The 15,836-nt window shown below is 33.6% G+C and overlaps 1 protein-coding gene across 1 annotated transcript in view; it reads right to left on the bottom strand.

Annotated features, from left to right (window-relative positions):
* The window catches only part of LOC121413587 (protein NPAT-like), a 38,890-nt gene that overhangs the window by 12,221 nt on the left and 10,833 nt on the right, over positions 1 to 15,836 (bottom strand). The window contains exons 2-4 of the mRNA XM_041606459.1: positions 4,264 to 4,364; positions 2,729 to 2,789; positions 1,950 to 2,028 (exon numbers count right to left, since the gene is read on the bottom strand). Of these exons, the coding sequence (XP_041462393.1) occupies positions 1,950 to 2,028; positions 2,729 to 2,789; positions 4,264 to 4,364 (241 nt within the window). The remainder of the gene's footprint in view (positions 1 to 1,949; positions 2,029 to 2,728; positions 2,790 to 4,263; positions 4,365 to 15,836) is intronic.

The raw sequence follows: 15,836 nt of genomic DNA, 5'->3' as shown, positions 1-15,836 counted from the left end.
TTCCACCCCATTGACACCAAGGATGTTTCTATCATCTTACACAGACGACTTGGAGAAAAATTCAGGTAAATATCAATGTCATCTAGCTTCCTAACAACAGTAAAAAAGATAATACTGTTGAAGTACTTTTAATAATGAGTTTTAGTGACTAGCAAATGGTTGATATAGGCTCTTAAAAACTTAAAAGTATTTGATAATGTGATTAAATTCATATTTTTTAATTCACGTCAGTTTAAAATACAAAGCTCCTATGGAAAATAATCATGTTTAAACAACGTCAACCTGCATGGACTTGGCTCCTATGCGAAATTCACAAATATTCCTACCCAAGAGATTTGACCTTCACCTGTATAGTCATTATTGCAGCTGGTAAAACGTAAAAATATGAAGTTACTATTTAGTGCAAAACATGTGGCAATAGCCAATATAATCTGATATAGATGATGTAGGCATATTACTGACAAATCTCAAAACCAACTGTCATTTCTTCAAGCAGGAACTTGGATTGATCAAGCACTAACGTAATGACACTGACTTCCATCACTTTGTGGGTATGCTTGATGGCCTCGCCTCCTTGCCAGGGTTGATGTCGATAGAGCGTTCGACTCTTTGAGGAATATCGCACCACCACAAGCGAAAGGCATACAAGAGTACTTCAAGAGGACCAATGTAAGAGGTTCCAGGCACCAACATCAAGGGCAACAATTTAATATGCAGCATCGGCTTCCTCCCATCTTCTCTCCCCAGATCCGGAATGTCAATGAGGCAACCAAAGACGGCAACCCTCGTACCAACAATTCTTGCGAGAGGTGGAATTTCAGGTTCCTAAATCAAGTTGGGCACTACCATCCTACTTTCTGGAAGGCATTGCGAAACCTGAGAGCGGAGCAGTCAGTAGCTGAAGTAGCCATCTCCCAGGTCCTGATTGCTAAGCAGAATAGAGACGAAAAAGGATGTATCGTGATCTGCAACAAAGGCTCCACAACCTCTGCGTAGAACTTCACATTGGCGCAACATGACCCAAGTTCCTGCAATTAGTCATAACATTCAACCACTAAGAACTTGAATGTTGAACCAGATGAAGTCCAGAGCCTGAAAACATTACTGCAGTGACACTTCAGAGGAATGCAACTGATGTATAGTTAACCTGCTTTAGATTTATTTGTTGCTGATCAACAATAAAGTCAAAGTTGCATTTAGTTGTGTGTATTCTGTTTTCTTGTTTTACATGGTCCCGCAGTTTTGTTATTTAATTATTTTGTGATTTGTATTAAATCCACTTTCTACTTTGTAATTTGTTGTGTGAACAGTACTCAGGCAATTATCTTTTCCCTAGAGTTTTTTGTCCTTTGCTTTTGCACAGAGCCTCTATGACAGAATAATTTTCTGGCATTGCTAACTGTTAAAGTGAATGCAAAGTATTGTTTTCTTTTCATTTTAAAATACATGATGAAGCACTAGACTTCAAATTTACATTGAGTATGTTTGTGAGTGTGAGAGGGAGCGGGCAGAAGTTTTTTGTGTGTTTAATATTTATAATTCATGTTTTATTGGCTTTCTTTGTGGACTATTTACACCATTCCCCTTTTCCGTGGGAAAGTGGTAATTGCATATGCATGGGCTTTGCTATGACAAAAATGAAAATCCATATTTTTTAGTGTTCAAAATAGAATTCTGAGAAATGAAATGTTCCAAAAATTCATTTTGCCCAATTGATGATGTGTGCGGCAGCCACTGTGATTTAATTGAATGGGAGTGCAAGACCAGCCAATTTTTCATTGTCATTTTACCTCTGCTGATTTTTATCTCAGCCTATTTTCCTCTGCCATTTCTACATCTGCAATTTTTAACCTGTGCCAATTTTACCTCTGCCATTTTCACCAGGCACCAGTTCAATAACCTCACAGTGACTCCACTTTTTATGTGGTTTGGTTTCTTTTAATACTTACTTGATCTGTACCAGGAGAGAATCAAATCTCTTCCAAAGCTTGTAAAGGGCATCATTGGCATTCTTCACTTTACTTGTATCTGAAAAATGAGACAAGAACAATGTAAGCCTATCATATGGACACAAAAATGCCACACACAAAATAAAAACTAAATTGTCCCAAATGGGCTCTCTTGGGCCCCTTTGTCCCTGCCATACTCGTCATCATCAAGATTTTTCATCTATAATTGACGTGAAAGTAACAAGATGTGGCCTTGTATAGCATTCTGATGTAAATGTGGAAATAAAATAGAAACAAATAAAAAAATAAAAGGTAAACTCACAGGACATTCAAATCGCTCTTTTTTATCATAGAGCTTGTTTACCCAGACCTGCCAACCTTCTACAAAAAAAAGTATTTTTTTGACAAAAAAGAGTATTTTAAAAAATTAGTCTCAATGTCACAATTGCCAGCTTGTTGTAGTGAGATAGGTGAAAAAACATGTGAAATAACTCTACTTGAAAACGGGGGGGGGGGGGGGGGGGGGGGGGGGGCAGAATGCATTATTAAAAAAGAAAAAAAGAAATTGATAGCGAAGAAGCAAAGCTACTAAGCTTGCCATGGGGGTGCTTTTGCATTTTCTAAAATGAAAAAAAAAAAGGATTTTGTGCACATGTTTGGGGAATTTTGCGAACATTTTCAGGAAAAAATGAAGTTTTCAAACTTTCTGGGGGACAACTGCCCTCATCCCACTGTGTACAGCCATGGTAATATACATATAACTCAATCTTTGACCTCACCTTGGGACATCAATTCATAATACTCTTCAACGATCACTTGTAAACTCTTTGCTCCAAGAGGCTGTATGAAAGAAAGAAAAAAAATACACACAAAGTAGAAAAGTATGAGATTCATCAAATGAGAATCAATGCTACGTTTCTCATATTATATAAGACTGTCATTGAGACATCTGGTTTCCTTTTAAAGTTTAGTCATTTACAGTTCAAGCTTTGGTATCTAGTTCAGCTTTGTTTACATTCTTGATGCTTCTGTTGTCATCCATTTACATTTGACTTTCAACCTGCTTCTGTCATTCCTTTCCTATTCAGATGTGTTCATTCATTACATTCTCACATCTGATTCTTTTGTTCAACATTCTTATTATGTAATCATCTCAACATCTTCTTCATCTCACTCCCCTATCTCTTATTGGTTGTTTTTTTATGAATTAGACTTGTCCACTTTCAGTTGGCTGCTCCATTCTCTTTATTTTCATTGGTTGATTGTGACGTAATTTGAAAATACATGTATGCTAAATTTGTAATGCAATTCTGAGAATGTAGCAAATAAATCAGTGCACTACCAAACTTCATCAAATTTAGTTCAATCATGTTCCTGTGTCTTCCAAGTTAAGTTCCATCTCCTTCTCTTTGTTTGTTTCTGTTTGAGCTTATTAGAAAATTACAGAAAACAATTTTCATTTAAGGAAAGATGTGATTTGCATGTAAATGGAGGGGGGAGGGGGGTATAAATCAAAGAGGGTAATGATCCAGATATTGCTTCAGCAATTAAAAAAGTGACACAATTGGTATTGCTGGCTGGCTTCAGAAGAGAAGGATGTCATGATTTCGCCAACATGAATGAGTAACAAGTGAGACTGGTTTCTCTAGACCATTAGACAAGGAGTCTACCCTGATAGAAAGACGGCTTTAATTAGCACGAATAACATGATGAACAAAAAGTAAAAGAAGGTTTGGTGTCCCCATTTTTCATGTAATATAAATCCTACCAGTATTTCCTTTCCTTCTTCACATTACACATTGTGATCCGTAATCCTTCACGTTATAAACTCCACCATTTGCAAACCTACAAAGATCAACCAATTCCTATCATGTATGAATTGCCTTTCTCAGAAAGTTGAAGTTTTACATTCATGAGCATTCAATCTAACATAAACAAACTTTTATGAATAAAATATTTTTGTCAAACAATGGTATTTATCTCGTTTTTTTTTGCTTTAATTGAAAACAACTTTGCATCAGGAAGGACTTGCTCTTTTATATTTTAATCATGGCCCTGGGAGAAGGGGCGCTGATGCACCTTAAAGAGTTTCCTGAGGGGTGCAGCGTATGATATACACCACAGGCAGCACCCCCTGGAAATCAGACTGGTATGCCAGCTAAAATATATATAAATTTAAACAAAATCACCTTCATTTTAGAATTAAAACACTTATTTTCTTAGCTTGCCATTTTTTTTTTTCGAAAGCAGCATCTCCACTTTATAAGAAATCATTCCCAGTCCCCTGATTTACATAATTGTACAAACAACTTACCAGTATACCCATGGCAGGGAAGTTCCTCATCTCTTCCAGATGGGGGCTCTCCTGTAAGAATACATCATACGTCTCCTGAAGACCCTCGGAATACAGGTAATCTGAAAATACAAGAATTCATTGGCGGGAGGAGCGAGCGTTTCTTCAACATTTTTATCCGACAAGTAGTCAGGGCCTGTTGCAGAAAGAGCTGCAATCAAACGCAACTCAAAAGATCTTGCTCAACTTGATTTTCAGCCAACGAAGCACCCGTATTCGGGACTTGCGTTTAAACGCAACTCTTTCTGCAACAGGCCCCTAATCTGATAACTTTCATTGATTTTGATTGGCTGAGAAGCAGTGTTACTATGGTAACTGTCGATGCAATGGAACTTGTCTGATAAAATGTTGGACATAATAAAAAGCTTCCCTGTTTTTCTCACTCTGGTTTATCTCATCTCATAGACTAAGGTCTCACTATTGCTAAAATCAGGCAATATATATATATACTTTTTTAGTAAGGATGTAGTAGAGACTGGTCTTGAGGCCATATTTTACCGGCCTTGGTTGTGTACAAAGTCTATGAGAGAAGGTTCTCTCCATCAGCCTCATGACTTGGACTTACCAGTCTCGACTACATCCCTGAGTTTTGGTCCATATTCAAAAGTTCTGGGCCTGTTGCATATAGTTGCTATAATGGTAACTTTGCCATCCAATGGTAACAATGCTCATCAGCCAATGAAAATCAAGGTTTCCATGCAAGATAATGTAGCATAATGAGTTATACCTTTAAGATGTATCTCACAGTTTAATGGTAGAGGGCGGTATTTTTATGTAGTGATATGCTTTGCGCAGAGCCATAGCGCCTGGCTTGTGCTAGCCCGATATGAATCTTGCAAAACATGCACATTTTTTTTTTTACATAGCTACTACCAATTACGCCTACATCTAATGAGTTCCGGACACCCCCTATATGGTCAGTTCAAGAGCATTGCATTTTTAGTAATCGTTTATCCAAAAGCCTTTCCAGAGACCCCCGTTTTAAGACCAAGATTTAGTACCTAAGCCCCAGCCAACTTCCGACTTTGGTGCAGCACAAAGGTATCATGTTATAATTCGAGTATGTCACACTCTTTAAGTTAGCAAAGCTAACTTCAGCATCTGTAACTGATCGACGTAATAAAGAAAAAGATGTAAAGATATAGAGAAAGATAGAAAGAAAGAGACTGGCCACTCCAATAATTCATGTTTCAAAGGAGCTAAATGCTGACTTCAAAGTCAGTCTTTTACCTCAGTTAAAGATACTTCACATAAAAACATAATTTTATGAATTAAAATCCACTTTACTCTTAGACTAAAAATATTGCTCGTCTTTCACAAAACACTCTTTTAAGTAATAGCAAAGCTAACTTCAGCATTTGTAACTGATAGAGGTAATAAAGAGGAAGATATAGAGATATGGAGAAAGAGAAAGAAAGAAAGAAAGAAAGAAAGAAAGAGACTGGCTACTCCAATAATTCATAATGCAAAGGAGCTAGATGCTGACTTCAAAGTCAGTCTTTTACCTCAGTTAAAGATACTTCACATAAAAATATAATTTTATGAAATAAAATCCACTTCACTCTTAGACAATTAATGTTCGCATTTCATGAAACAATCTTTAAGTTAGCAAAGCTACATGTAACTTCAGCATCTGTAACTGATCGAGGTTATAAAGAAAAAGATGTAAAGATATAGAGAAAGAAAGAAAGAGACTGGCCACTCCAATTATTCATGTTGCAAAGGAGTTAAATGCTGACTTCAAAGTCAGTCTTTTACCTCAGTTAAAGATACTTCTCATAAAAACATAATTTTATGAATTAAAATCCACTTTACTCTTAGACTAAAAATATTGCTCATCTTTTACAAAACACTCTTTTAAGTTAGCAAAGCTAACTTCAGCATCTGTAACTGATCGAGGTTATAAAGAGGAAGATATAGAGATATGGAAAAAAAGAGAAAGAAAGAAAAAAAGAAAGAAAGAAAGAGACTGGCTACTCCAATAATTCATAATGCAAAGGAGCTAGATGCTGACTTCAAAGTCAGTCTTTTACCTCAGTTAAAGATACTTCACATAAAAATATAATTTTATGAAATAAAATCCACTTCACTCTTAGACAATTAATGTTCGCATTTCATGAAACAATCTTTAAAGGACAAGTCCACCCCAACAAAAACATGATTTGAATATAAAGAGAAAAATTCAACAAGCATAACACTGAAAATTTCATCAAAATCAGATGTAAAAAAGAAAGCTAAAAATATTGTTCATCTTTTACAAAACACTCTTTTAAGTTAGCAAAGCCAACTTCAGTATCTGTAACTGATCGAGGTAATAAAGAAAAAGATGTAAAGATATCGAGAAAGAAAGGAAGAGACTAGCCACTCCAATAATTTATGTCGCAAAGGAGTTAAATGCTGACTTCAAAGTCAGTCTTTCACTTCAGTTAAAGATACTTCACATACAAACATAATTTTATGAATTAAATCCACTTTACTCTGAGCCTAAAAAAAATCACTCATTTTTCACAAAATGATCTTTAAGTTAGCAAAGCCAACTTCAGTATCTGTAACTGATCATGGTAATAAAGATAAAGATGTAAAGATATCGCGAAAGAAAGAAAGGAAGAGACTGGCCACTCCGATTATTCATGTTGCAAAGGAGTTAAATGCTGACTTCGAAGTCAGTCTTTTACCTCAGTCAAAGATACTTCACATAAAAACATAATTTTATGAATTAAAATCCACTTCACTCTTAGACTAAAAATAATGTTTGCATTTCATGAAACAATCTTTAAGTTAGCAAAGCTAACTTCAGCATCTGTAACTGATCGAGGTAATAAAGAGAAAGATGTAGAGATATATAGAGAGGAAAAAAGGAACGAAAGGAAGAGACTGACCACTCCAATAAGTCATGTTGCAATGGAGCTAAATGCTGACTTCAAAGTCAGTCTTTTACTTCAGTTAAAGATACTACACAAAAAAATATAATTTTATGAACTAAAATCCTATTCACTCTTGGACAATTAATGTTTGCATTTCATGAAACGATCTTAAAGTTAGCTAAGCTAACTTTAGTATCTGTAACTGATCGAGGTAATAAAGAAAAAGATATAAAGATATAGAGAAAGACAGAAAGAAAGGAAGAGACTGGCCACTTCAGTAATTCATGTTGCAAAGGAGCTAAATGCTGACTTCAAAGTCAGTCTTTTACTTCAGTTAAAGATACTTCACATAAAAACATAATTTTATGAACTAAAATCCTATTCACTCTGAGACAATTCATGTTTGCATTTCATGAAACGATCTTTAAGTTAGCAAAGCTCACAACAGTATCTGTAACTGATCGAGGTAATAAAGAAAAAGATGTAGAGATATAGAGAAAGAAAGAAACTGGCTACTCTATTGATTTATGTTGCAAAGGAGCTAAATGCTGACTTCAAAGTCAGTCTTTTACCTCAGTTAAAGATACTTCACATTAAAACATAATTTCATGAATTAAAATCCAATTTATTCTGAGCCTAAAAAAATCATTAATTTTTCACGAAACGATCTTTAAGTTAGCTATTAAGCTAACTTCAGCATCTGTAACTGATCGAGGTAATAAAGAAAAAGATGTAAAGATATAGAGAAAGATAGAAAGGAAGAGACTGGCTACTCCAGTAATTCATGTTGCAAAGGAGCTAGATGCTGACTTCAAAATCAGTCTTTTACCTCAGTTAAAGATACTTCACATAAAAACACAATTTTATGAATTAAAATCCTATTCACTCTTAGACAATTAATGTTTGCATTTCATGAAACGATCTTAAAGTTAGCTAAGCTAACTTTAGTATCTGTAACTGATCGAGGTAATAAAGAAAAAGATATAAAGATATAGAGAAAGACAGAAAGAAAGGAAGAGACTGGCCACTTCAGTAATTCATGTTGCAAAGGAGCTAAATGCTGACTTCAAAGTCAGTCTTTTACTTCAGTTAAAGATACTTCACATAAAAACATAATTTTATGAACTAAAATCCTATTCACTCTTGGACAATTAATGTTTGCATTTCATGAAACGATCTTTAAGTTAGCTAAGCTAACTTCAGCATCTGTAACTGATCGAGGTAATAAAGAAAAAGATGTAAAGATATAGAGAAAGAAAGGAAGAGACTGGCCACTCCAATAATTCATGTTGCAAAGGAGCTAAATGCTGACTTCAAAGTCAGTCTTTTACCTCAGTCAAAGATACTTCACATAAAAACATAATTTTATGAATTAGAATCTTTTTCACTCTGAGACAATTCATGTTTGCCTTTCATGAAACGATCTTTTTGTTAAGTAAGCTAACTTCAGCATCTGTAACTGATCGAGGTAATAAAGAAAAAGATGTAAAGATATAGAGAAAGAAAGAAAGAGACTGGCTACTCCAATAATTCATGTTGCAAAGGAGCTAAATGCTGACTTCAAAGTCAGTCTTTTACCTCAGTTAAAGATACTTCACATTAAAACATAATTTCATGAATTAAAATCCAATTTATTCTGGGCCTAAAACAATCATTAATTTTTCACGAAACGATCTTTAAGTTAGCTATTAAGCTAACTTCAGCATCTGTAACTGATCGAGGTAATAAAGAAAAAGATGTAAAGATATAGAGAAAGATAGAAAGGAAGAGACTGGCTACTCCAATAATTCATGTTGCAAAGGAGCTAGATGCTGACTTCAAAATCAGTCTTTTACCTCAGTTAAAGATACTTCACATAAAAACACAATTTTATGAATTAAAATCCTATTCACTCTTAGACAATTAATGTTTGCCTTTCATGAAACGATCTTTTTGTTAGGTAAGCTAACTTCAGCATCTGTAACTGATCGAGGTAATAAAGAAAAAGATGTAAAGATATAGAGAAAGAAAGAAAGGAAGAGACTGGCCACTCCAATAATTCATGTTGCAAAGGAGCTAGATGCTGACTTCAAAATCAGTCTTTTACCTCAGTTAAAGATACTTCACATAAAAACACAATTTTATGAATTAAAATCCTATTCACTCTTAGACAATTAATGTTTGCCTTTCATGAAACGATCTTTTTGTTAGGTAAGCTAACTTCAGCATCTGTAACTGATCGAGGTAATAAAGAAAAAGATGTAAAGATATAGAGAAAGAAAGAAAGAAAGGAAGAGACTGGCCACTCCAATAATTCATGTTGCAAAGGAGTTAAATGCTGACTTCAAAGTCAGTCTTTAACCTCAGTTAAAGATACTTCACATAAAAACATAATTTTATGAATTAAAATCCACTTTACTCTGAGCCTAAAAAAAATCATCCATTTTTCACGAAATGATCTTTAAGTTAGCTAAGCTAACTTAAGTATCTGTAACTGATTGAGATAATAAAGAAAAAAGATGTAAAGATATCGAGAAAGAAAGAAAGGAAGAGACTGGCCACTCCAGTAATTCATGTTGCAATGGAGCTAAATGCTGACTTCAAAGTCAGTCTTTTACTTCAGTTAAAGATACTTCACATAAAAATATAATTTTATGAACTAAAATCCTATTCACTCTTGGACAATTAATGTTTGCATTTCATGAAACGATCTTAAAGTTAGCTAAGCTAACTTTAGTATCTGTAACTGATCGAGGTAATAAAGAAAAAGATATAAAGATATAGAGAAAGACAGAAAGAAAGGAAGAGACTGGCCACTTCAGTAATTCATGTTGCAAAGGAGCTAAATGCTGACTTCAAAGTCAGTCTTTTACCTCAGTTAAAGATACTTCACATAAAAACATAATTTTATGAACTAAAATCCTATTCACTCTGAGACAATTCATGTTTGCATTTCATGAAACGATCTTTAAGTTAGCAAAGCTCACAACAGTATCTGTAACTGATCGAGGTAATAAAGAAAAAGATGTAGAGATATAGAGAAAGAAAGAAAGAAAGGTAGAAACTGGCTACTCTATTGATTTATGTTGCAAAGGAGCTAAATGCTGACTTCAAAGTCAGTAACCTCAGTTAAAGATACTTCACATTAAAACATAATTTCATGAATTAAAATCCAATTTATTCTGGGCCTAAAAAAATCATTAATTTTTCACGAAACGATCTTTAAGTTAGCTATTAAGCTAACTTCAGCATCTGTAACTGATCGAGGTAATAAAGAAAAAGATGTAAAGATATAGAGAAAGATAGAAAGGAAGAGACTGGCCACTCCAGTAATTCATGTTGCAAAGGAGCTAGATGCTGACTTCAAAGTCAGTAAACTCAGTTAAAGATACTTCACATTAAAACATAATTTCATGAATTAAAATCCAATTTATTCTGAGCCTAAAAAAATAATTAATTTTTCACAAAACGATCTTTAACTTAGCTACTAAGCTAACTTCAGCATCTGTAACTGATCGAGGTAATAAAGAAAAAGATGTAAAGATATAGAGAAAGATAGAAAGGAAGAGACTGGCCACTCCAGTAATTCATGTTGCAAAGGAGCTAGATGCTGACTTCAAAGTCAGTAAACTCAGTTAAAGATACTTCACATAAAAACATAATTTTATGAATTAAAATCCTATTCACTCTTAGACAATTAATGTTTGCCTTTCATGAAACGATCTTTTTGTTAGGTAAGCTAACTTTAGTATCTGAAACTGATCGAGGTAATAAAGAAAAAGATATAAAGATATAGAGAAAGAAAGAAAGGAAGAGACTGGCCACTCCACAATAATTCATGTTGCAAAGGAGCTAAATGCTGACTTCAAAGTCAGTCTTTTACCTCAGTTAAAGATACTTCACATAAAAACATAATTTTATGAATTAAAATCCTATTCACTCTTAGACAATTACCGTAATGTTTGCCTTTCATGAAACGATCTTTTTGTTAGGTAAGCTAACTTCAGCATCTGTAACTGATTGAGGTAATAAAGAAAAAGATGTAAAGATATAGAGAAAGAAAGAAAGGAAGAGACTGGCCACTCCAATAATTCATGTTGCAAAGGAGCTAAATGCTGACTTCAAAGTCAGTCTTTTACCTCAGTTAAAGATACTTCTCATAAAAACATAATTTTATGAATTAAAATCCACTTTACTCTTAGACTAAAAATATTGTTCATCTTTCACAAACACTCTTTTAAGTTAGCAAAGCTAACTTCAGCATCTGCAACTGATCGAGGTAATAAAGAGGAAGATGTAGAGATATGGAGAAAAGGAGAAAGAAAGAAAGAAAGGAAGAGATTGGCTACTCCAATAATTCATAATGCAAAGGAGCTAGATGCTGACTTCAAAGTCAGTCTTTTACCTCAGTTAAAGATACTTCACATAAAAACATAATTTTATGAATTAAAATCCACTTCACTCTTAGACTAAAAATAATGTTCGCATTTCATGATAAAATCTTTAAGTTAGAAAACCTAACTTCAGCATCTGTAACTGATCGAGGTAATAAAGAGAAATATGTAGAGATATATAGAGAGGAAAAAAGGAACGAAAGGAAGAGACTGGCCACTCCAATAAGTCATGTTGCAAAGGAGCTAGATGCTGACTTCAAAGTCAGTAAACTCAGTTAAAGATACTTCACATAAAAAACACATTTTTTATGAATTAAAATCCTATTCACTCTTAGACAATTACTGTTTGCATTTCATGAAACGATCTTTAAGTTAGCAAAGCTACATGTAACTTCAGCATCTGTAACTGATCGAGGTAATAAAGAAAAAGATGTAAAGATATAGAGAAAGATAGAAAGGAAGAGACTGGCCACTCCAGTAATTCATGTTGCAAAGGAGCTAAATGCTGACTTCAAAGTCAGTCTTTTACCTCAGTTAAAGATACTTCTCATAAAAACATAATTTTATGAATTAAAATCCACTTCACTCTTAGAGTAAAAATACTGTTCGCATTTCATGAAACAATCTTTAAGTTAGCAAAGCTAACTTCAGCATCTGTAACTGATCGAGGTAATAAAGAAAAAGATGTAAAGATATCGAGAAAGAAAGGAAGAGACTGGCTACTCCAGTAATTCATGTTGCAAAGGAGTTAAATGCAGACTTCAAAGTCAGTCTTTTACCTCAGTTAAAGATACTTTTCATAAAAACATAATTTTATGAATTAAAATCCACTTTACTCTTAGACTAAAAATATTGTTCATCTTTGACACACACTCTTTTAAGTTAGCAAAGCTAACTTCAGCATCTGCAACTGATCGAGGTAATAAAGAGGAAGATGTAGAGATATGGAGAAAAGGAGAAGGAAAGAAAGGAAGAGATTGGCTACTCCAATAATTCATAATGCAAAGGAGCTAAATGCTGACTTCAAAGTCAGTCTTTTACCTCAGTTAAAGATACTTCACATAAAAACATAATTTTATGAATTAAAATCCACTTTACTCTTAGACTAAAAATATTGTTCATCTTTCACAAACACTCTTTTAAGTTAGCAAAGCTAACTTCAGCATCTGCAACTGATCGAGGTAATAAAGAGGAAGATGTAGAGATATGGAGAAAAGGAGAAAGAATGAAAGAAAGAGATTGGCTACTCCAATAATTCATAATGCAAAGGAGCTAGATGCTGACTTCAAAGTCAGTCTTTTACCTCAGTTAAAGATACTTCACATAAAAACATAATTTTATGAATTAAAATCCACTTCACTCTTAGACTAAAAATAATGTTCGCATTTCATGATAAAATCTTTAAGTTAGCAAAGCTAACTTCAGCATCTGTAACTGATCGAGGTAATAAAGAGAAAGATGTAGAGATATGGAGAAAAGGAGAAAGAAAGGAAGAGATTGGCTACTCCAATAATTCATAATGCAAAGGAGCTAGATGCTGACTTCAAAGTCAGTCTTTTACCTCAGTTAAAGATACTTCACATAAAAACATAATTTTATGAATTAAAATCCACTTCACTCTTAGACTAAAAATAATGTTCGCATTTCATGATAAAATCTTTAAGTTAGCAAACCTAACTTCAGCATCTGTAACTGATTGAGGTAATAAAGAGAAATATGTAGAGATACATGTATATAGAGAGGAAAAAAGGAACGAAAGGAAGAGACTGGCCACTCCAATAAGTCATGTTGCAAAGGAGCTAGATGCTGACTTCAAAGTCAGTAAACTCAGTTAAAGATACTTCACATAAAAACACATTTTTTATGAATTAAAATCTTATTCACTCTTAGACAATTAATGTTTGCATTTCATGAAACGATCTTTAAGTTAGCAAAGCTACATGTAACTTCAGTATCTGTAACTGATCGAGGTAATAAAGAAAAAGATGTAAAGATATAGAGAAAGATAGAAAGGAAGAGACTGGCCACTCCAGTAATTCATGTTGCAAAGGAGCTAAATGCTGACTTCAAAGTCAGTCTTTTACCTCAGTTAAAGATACTTCACATAAAAACATAATTTTATGAATTAAAATCCACTTCACTCTTAGAGTAAAAATACTGTTCCCATTTCATGAAACAATCTTTAAGTTAGCAAAGCTAACTTCAGCATCTGTAACTGATCGAGGTAATAAAGAAAAAGATGTAAAGATATCGAGAAAGAAAGGAAGAGACTGGCTACTCCAGTAATTCATGTTGCAAAGGAGCTAAATGCTGACTTCAAAGTCAGTCTTTTACCTCAGTTAAAGATACTTTTCATAAAAACATAATTTTATGAATTAAAATCCACTTTACTCTTAGACTAAAAATATTGTTCATCTTTGACACACACTCTTTTAAGTTAGCAAAGCTAACTTCAGCATCTGCAACTGATCGAGGTAATAAAGAGGAAGATGTAGAGATATGGAGAAAAGGAGAAGGAAAGAAAGGAAGAGATTGGCTACTCCAATAATTCATAATGCAAAGGAGCTAGATGCTGACTTCAAAGTCAGTCTTTAACCTCAGTTAAAGATACTTCACATAAAAACATAATTTTATGAATTAAAATCCACTTTACTCTTAGACTAAAAATATTGTTCATCTTTCACAAACACTCTTTTAAGTTAGCAAAGCTAACTTCAGCATCTGCAACTGATCGAGGTAATAAAGAGGAAGATGTAGAGATATGGAGAAAAGGAGAAGGAATGAAAGAAAGAGATTGGCTACTCCAATAATTCATAATGCAAAGGAGCTAGATGCTGACTTCAAAGTCAGTCTTTTACCTCAGTTAAAGATACTTCACATAAAAACATAATTTTATGAATTAAAATCCACTTCACTCTTAGACTAAAAATAATGTTCGCATTTCATGATAAAATCTTTAAGTTAGCAAAGCTAACATCAGCATCTGTAACTGATCGAGGTAATAAAGAGGAAGATGTAGAGATATGGAGAAAAGGAGAAAGAAAGGAAGAGACTGGCTACTCCAATAATTCATAATGCAAAGGAGCTAGATGCTGACTTCAAAGTCAGTCTTTTACCTCAGTTAAAGATACTTCACATAAAAACATAATTTTATGAATTAAAATCCACTTCACTCTTAGACTAAAAATAATGTTCGCATTTCATGATAAAATCTTTAAGTTAGCAAAGCTAACTTCAGCATCTGTAACTGATCGAGGTAATAAAGAGAAAGATGTAGAGATATGGAGAAAAGGAGAAAGAAAGGAAGAGATTGGCTACTCCAATAATTCATAATGCAAAGGAGCTAGATGCTGACTTCAAAGTCAGTCTTTGACAGTTAAAGATACTTCACATAAAAACATACTTTTATGAATTAAAATCCACTTCACTCTTAGACTAAAAATAATGTTCGCATTTCATGATAAAATCTTTAAGTTAGCAAACCTAACTTCAGCATCTGTAACTGATCGAGGTAATAAAGAGAAATATGTAGAGAGATATATAGAGAAAAAAAGGAACGAAAGGAAGAGACTGGCCACTCCAATAAGTCATGTTGCAAAGGAGCTAGATGCTGACTTCAAAGTCAGTAAACTCAGTTAAAGATACTTCACATAAAAACACATTTTTTTATGAATTTAAATCCTATTCACTCTTAGACAATTAATGTTTGCATTTCATGAAACGATCTTTAAGTTAGCAAAGCTACATGTAACTTCAGCATCTGTAACTGATCGAGGTAATAAAGAGAAATATGTAGAGATATATAGAGAGGAAAAAAGGAACGAAAGGAAGAGACTGGCTACTCCAATAAGTCATGTTGCAAAGGAGCTAGATGCTGACTTCAAAGTCAGTAAACTCAGTTAAAGATACTTCACATAAAAACACATTTTTTATGAATTAAAATCTTATTCACTCTTAGACAATTAATGTTTGCATTTCATGAAACGATCTTTAAGTTAGCTAAGCTAACTTCAGTATCTGTAACTGATCGAGGTAATAAAGAAAAAGATGTAAAGATATCGAGAAAGAAAGAAAGAAAGAAAGAGACTGGCCACTCCAATTATTCATGCTGCAAAGGAGTTAAATGCTGACTTCAAAGTCAGTCTTTTACCTCAGTTAAAGATACTTCACATAAAAACACTTTTTTATGAATTAAAATCCTATTCACTCTTAGACAATTACTGTTTGCATTTCATGAAACGATCTTTAAGTTAGCAAAGCTACATGTAACTTCAGCATCTGTAACTGATCGAGGTAA

Source organism: Lytechinus variegatus, chromosome 4 (assembly GCF_018143015.1).
Source record: "Lytechinus variegatus isolate NC3 chromosome 4, Lvar_3.0, whole genome shotgun sequence".
NCBI classification, from domain to species: Eukaryota; Metazoa; Echinodermata; class Echinoidea; order Temnopleuroida; family Toxopneustidae; genus Lytechinus; species Lytechinus variegatus.
This window is presented reverse-complemented; position numbering and strand designations above follow the sequence as displayed.